The sequence below is a fragment of the Cebus imitator genome, unplaced genomic scaffold (genome assembly GCF_001604975.1).
Source record: "Cebus imitator isolate Cc_AM_T3 unplaced genomic scaffold, Cebus_imitator-1.0 Scaffold228, whole genome shotgun sequence".
Taxonomy (NCBI): domain Eukaryota; kingdom Metazoa; phylum Chordata; class Mammalia; order Primates; family Cebidae; genus Cebus; species Cebus imitator.
In genome coordinates, this window is record NW_016107543.1 from 175,979 (window position 1) to 181,713 (window position 5,735).

Consider the following 5,735-nt stretch of genomic DNA (forward strand, 5'->3'; position numbering starts at 1 on the left):
TTTTTTTTTTTTTTTAAACTAGCACAATGGCAAAAATGGGAGGAAAGTCTCTTTGTCCTAGGGGAAAAGCTCTCCACCACACCAGGCACACACATATGCTGACCTGAACTTTGAGAGTGCTCTAAGTTAAATCAGTGGCTACCTCAGTTCTTGTTCATGCCCCTGGATATGGATACAGATACAAGCTTGAGGCTGGAGTGGGTACATGCACATCTTAGACTCTGCCTGTTTTGGGGGGAGGCGGTGTCACAAAGAAGCATGGATGCCTCAAAATGAGGAAAGCAGGGGGACATAAGAGGCAGAGGCAGTGCTGCAAACACTGGGCAGAGAAGAGAAGAACCTAGGCCACACAGCTATGGGGGCTAGAGGCCCAAAAATGCTCCTCATGCTCCATCTCACTTCTATGTGTCAGCCTGGGAGTTCCTGTCCATTTTCTAAGATTTAACTGTTGCTTTTGGAGGGTGACATGGGGATAGTGGTGCTGATGATTGTAAATCTCTTTGTTATTTGCACCTTAACACTGACCTTTTTCAGAGTGGAAGCCTCTTTCAACTCCCTCTTCCTCCAATGGGGAGATCCTCACTCATCTTTTCTTGGGGAGGGGGAGAAGAGAAAAGGATGCTGCTGGCCATGTAAAGAAAGCCTTAATTTACTCTATGAAAATACTTGGAAAAGAGGAAGATTTCTCCCTTAGATTCTCTTCCTTTCCAGGCTTCCAAAACCTCCTAACCTCCGGAGGGATTGAGGAAGAGGTTCCCCTAGCTTTTCTGGAGAAGGGAGGCACTGGGGAGAGCGTGTGAAGCACTGGTGGAGGAATGGGGCTCATGGTGTCCAGGTCGTGGTCCTCTGGAGTTTTTGAATCAATTAAAGCAAATAATGCTCTCTGTTTTCCACCAGGCCCAGACGAGCGATTGGCGGAGACCGGTCCCGTGACCACGAATTCCCTGTAATTTCGCCCGAGTCCTGGGTTTAATAGAGAGAGTCCCCATACGCTTGTATTTATCAGCAATATACAATTATAAAGGCCCAAAATTTAAAAAAAGAGAGACCGAAATCTCCCCCTCCCAAAATCGCTCCATTATATAAATCTGGGGGGGGCAGGAGGGGGGGTCCCTTCCGATCCTCCCTCCTGACGCCCCCCCCAGCAGCCCCCTCCCCCACCATTGAAAGCCATGAATTTTGAATTTGAGAGGGAGATTGGGTTTATAAACAGCCAGCCATCGCTCGCCGAGTGTCTGACTTCCTTCCCCGCTGTCTTGGAGACATTTCAAACTTCATCAATCAAGGAGTCGACATTAATTCCTCCTCCTCCTCCTTTCGAGCAAACCTTCCCCAGCCTCCAGCCCGGCGCCTCCACCCTTCAGAGACCCAGGAGCCAAAAGCGAGCCGAAGATGGGCCTGCTCTGCCGCCGCCACCGCTGCCGCTCCCCACTGCCCCCCTGGCTCCCGAGTTCCCTTGGATGAAAGAGAAGAAATCCGCCAAGAAACCCAGCCAATTCGCCACGTCTCCTTCCCCGGCCGCCTCCGCGGTCCGGGCCTCCGGGGTCGGATCGCTTGCAGGTCAGTAAGCGTGGTGGGGGTGGGGTGAGGGGCAGCTAGAAGAGGGGGAGAAAAAGCAGTGGGAGGAGGTTAAAAAAAAAGGTGGCGAGCCTGCTGGGGTTCCTTGCCCCGTCCATTACTGCTGGGATGGGGAAGCGGAAAATCTTCGCTGGGGTGCAGGCCTGGCCGCTGCCAGGGTCTTTTTTCTCTTTCTGCCTCTGATTTTGGAAGCTGGTTGGGGAAACACCTTTTCTCTGCTAAAAGAAAATGATTCTATTGAGGTTTTCACCCGTATCTATGTAGGGGAATGAGTGTGTTGCTGGGATTGCCTCTAAAAGCAAGAAAAGATTCGGTCCTTTCTGCCCCAACACTAGAAGAGGAAGAATTCAGAGCTAGGGAAGAAGAGGGGTGAAGAACAATCTTTATGACCCTCGCTCCAGTTGAGTTGGAAAGTTGAATTGAGGGGTCCACTGGGAGGGCTTGGGAGGGGGAATCTGAGGTTCCGGTGCGAAAGGGAGCCGCTCTCCACCCCCTGCGTGGCCCGTGGGCGGCTCTGAATGCTTTGACCTGACCCAGGCTCCGACTGTCGACCAGGGAGGGAGAAAAGGGAACCCAAAAGCAGTGAAAGCGAGCCGCTTTGGGGTGGGGGGCGGGGGCGGGGTGGCGAGGAAAGGGAGAGGTGATATTGGTTTTGGCGGATGGGGTAGTCCTTATCCGAGGTTGGGCTGAGTACACGGCCCGCTATGACGTCCCGCCTGTTTTTTCTGCAGATGGCCTGGGACTGCCAGAGGCTGGTGGCGGGGGGGCGCGCAGGCTGCGCACGGCTTACACCAACACTCAGCTGCTGGAACTGGAGAAGGAATTCCACTTTAATAAGTACCTGTGCCGGCCACGCCGCGTCGAGATCGCGGCCTTGCTGGACCTCACCGAAAGGCAGGTCAAAGTCTGGTTCCAGAACCGGCGCATGAAGCACAAGCGGCAGACGCAGCACCGAGAGCCGCCCGATGGGGAGCCTGTCTGTCCGGGCGCCCTAGAGGACACCGGCGACCCTGCTGAGGAGCCCGCGGTCAGCCCGTGCGGCCCCTCCGCCTCGCTGGCGGCTCGGGAAGCCTGTTCTCACCCGCCGGAGGTGGTGCTGGGGACCCTGAGCGCCGCGGACCCCCGGCCTTTAGCCGCTAGCTTAGAGGGGGCGGGCGCGCCGAGCCCCGGCTGCATGCTGCGCGGGTCGGGCGGCCAGGAGCCGGGGCCATTGCCAGAAGACGTCTTCCCAGAGCGCCAGGATTCGCCTTTCCTTCCCGACCTCAACTTCTTCGCGGCCGACTCCTGTCTCCAGCTGTCCGGAGGCCTCTCCCCTAGCCTACAGGGTTCTCTCAACAGCCCGGTCCCCTTTTCCGAGGAAGATCTGGACTTCTTCACCAGCACGCTCTGTGCCATCGACCTGCAATTTCCCTAACCGGTTTCCTCCTCCCGGCCCTTTCGACACCCGCGCTCCTTGGCCGTCTGGAAAAATTGAGCCTCTCCCACCCCCAGTCGCATAGACTTATGTGTTTTGCTAAAATTCAGGTATTACTGAATTAGCGTTTAATCCACTCCCCTTCTTCTAAAATATTGGGCACTCGGGCATCTTTTAAAATTCAACCCAAAATTCCTTTTGGTAGACTCCTTCCAATGAAATCTCAGGAATAATTAAACTCTAGGGGGACTTTCTTAAAAATAACTAGAGGGACCTATTTTCCTCTTTTTTATGTTTTAGACTGTAGATTATTTATTAAAATTCTTTAATAGGAAAAAGGGAAAGTATTTATTGTACATTATTTTCATAGATTAAATAAATGTCTTTATAATACGAAAACGAGTGTTTGTGTTGGAATCTAACCCCTTCCCCCACCCCCCCACCCCCCCGGCCCCAAGGCCAGTCCTCACCCCTCCAGGACCTGTGAGAAGCTGATTAGGTTCAGCGGCCTATGTGGCAGCAAAGCCTCCTGGACCGGCGAAGTCCGGGTTGTACAAAGGTGACCCGATGGATGGCCACTTCGCCCACGGCTCCGGCCAGCGTCGGGAGTTTGCAGGAAGCTCGGTCACCTCAGTGCACCTCAACAGAGGGCCTTTGGTCCCAAGCGGGTGGTCCTGGGGCCTCTGCTTAGAGATAAAGATGGGCGGGTGTATAGCGAACAGAAGACGGTGCAAGGAGAGGAGGCCTGGGGACAGGCTTCGGGGTCCTGGCGGGGGCGCAGAAGTTTCCTGGAATTGGGAAGGATCCCAGGGGCTTCATTGCTTCTTAGGACCAAAGCCGCTGTAGGGCCTTTTACCGAACTCAAGAAGCCTAGGGACGCGAAGCCTGGGCCTCTTTGGGAGCTGTAGGTGGCTCTCCAAGGAGTGGAGTGGGGTCGGGGATTTTCTCGGGAAGCAAGGCCTCGCACCCAGGGATGGTAACTGGCCGCCAAGTGGGCAAGAAAAGTGGCCAGCTGAGAAATGTGGCGCTGCCAGGACACCCATGCACTCTGGGGCTGCTGGGGTTTGGGGGAGCATACGAGAAGCAACCGGGCGACAAGCCCAGGGAGGCCCGGTAGCGCCGCGAGGCGCTGGGCCTGTAGGGAGAGAAGGAGGAGCGAGGAGAGTGGGAGGGAGACAGGGAAGCAAAGACGATGCTCAAAATGGCGCTGGGGCCGGACGGCGGAGTTGGGGGGAGGCGAGGGAAGAGGCTGCGGCCGCCATGACAGCCGCTGCGGGAGGCGCCAGCGGGGATCTGCCCCCGCCCCCGAGTCCTCCCAGCCGGATCTTCCAGACGCCGGGGAAGAAGGGGCGCCTGGGAGGCCCACCTTCGTTTTTGTTTGTTTGTTTGGTTTTTTTTTTTTTATTTTTAAAGTGAGCCCAACGGACTCTGAGGACCCGAGATGAAAGAAGAGTCCGGGTGTTTGCGGGAAAGGAAGGAGAGCGGCGGGTCTGCGGGCCCGGGTGTGCCTCTGCGAGTCTGACTTTCGATCCTTCGCTGTGGGATTTGAAGCCAGGCCAGAGCTTTCTCTAGATGCAGGCCCACCTGTCTTGACCAACAACTTCATTTTCCATACCAACACCATGTCATGTCTATCCCCCGCCACACACTGCCTGCTTCCTTGTAAACCCGGTAAGCGGGAAGCAAGGATCGATCTCCCCCATCTCCTCCTGGTTTGTTCTGGGAAGGTGGAGATTTAAAGGGCCCTGGAAAGTCATCCATCCTCCTTAGGTTTATTTAATATTTCTCCCGCTCAGAAACAGACACTGCGGGGCTATCTCTCCGGCAGATGCTGCCCTTCTCTAAAATCAGTTTATTTCCGGGGCCTCCAGACTTTCCCCTGGACCAGCAGGAGCAGGATTTACAGTACCAGGCACCGAGAGGCAGCAATTGTGAGGTTAAGCCAGGAGCCAACATAGATTGTGACACAGAGGACTAGACAGACCCTTTGCATATTTTTAAATGGGTCCCTCAGCGTGGGACGTACACATATCTTATTTAGCTGGAACTTAATCCCTTAAACTGTCTTAATACAGAATTCATCTCGTGTATTAAATAATCTTACATCATGTTAAATTGTACTTATGTCTCTCATAAATAAATTAATATAGAACAATTAGATGTGTTATAATAATATCGTGTATCTTAGTTTATTTTCCCTCATAAAATATATAGGTATAAAATAAATTCAATATATTAAAGTAATAATACACAGCTTATTGGCTTGTGTGTTTATTTTCCCCATAAATAAGTGAATATACAATATATTAAAACCACACTATACATCTCATTGGGCTGTGTGTTTATTTCTCCATAAAATATGCCCACAGGCAGTGTTTAACATCTTAAAAATCACAGCACACAGCCATGTATCTCTACACTAGCAAAATGAACAGATATTTCAGCTGGGGCGTTGGTTTCTGTGGACAAACTAGATAATTTGGTCTAATTAAAAATGCTCTTGGCTGGACTTAGTGACTCAAGACGGTAATCCCAGCACTTTGGGAGGCTGAGGCAGGTGGATCACGAGATCAAGAGATCGAGACCATCCTGGCCAACATGGTGAAACCCAGTCTCTACTAAAAATACAAAAATTAGCTCGGTGTGGTGGCGGGCACTTGTAGTCCTAGCTACTCCAGAGGCTGAGGCAGAGGAATCGCTTGAACCCAGGAGGTGAGGTTGCAGTGAGCGCCGAGGTCATGCC

General features: G+C 53.0%; 1 protein-coding gene across 1 annotated transcript; it reads left to right on the forward strand.

The window, feature by feature from the left end:
* Window positions 1–974: 974 nt before the first annotated feature.
* Window positions 975–3,386, forward strand: HOXB2 (homeobox B2). Its single transcript, XM_017497001.2, has 2 exons — window positions 975–1,560; window positions 2,310–3,386. The coding sequence occupies exons 1-2, from the start codon at window positions 1,173–1,175 to the stop codon at window positions 2,990–2,992; spliced, it is 1,071 nt and encodes a 356-aa protein (XP_017352490.1). The 5' UTR covers window positions 975–1,172; the 3' UTR covers window positions 2,993–3,386.
* The last annotated feature ends 2,349 nt before the right edge of the window (window positions 3,387–5,735 follow it).

Coding starts and splice junctions, on each gene's coding strand:
- HOXB2 (XM_017497001.2), top strand. CDS start 1,173: ATGAATTTTGAATTTGAGAGGGAGATTGGGTTTATAAACAGCCAGCCA. Junction 1,561..2,309: donor CGGGGTCGGATCGCTTGCAG/GTCAGTAAGCGT, acceptor TTTTTTCTGCAG/ATGGCCTGGGACTGCCAGAG.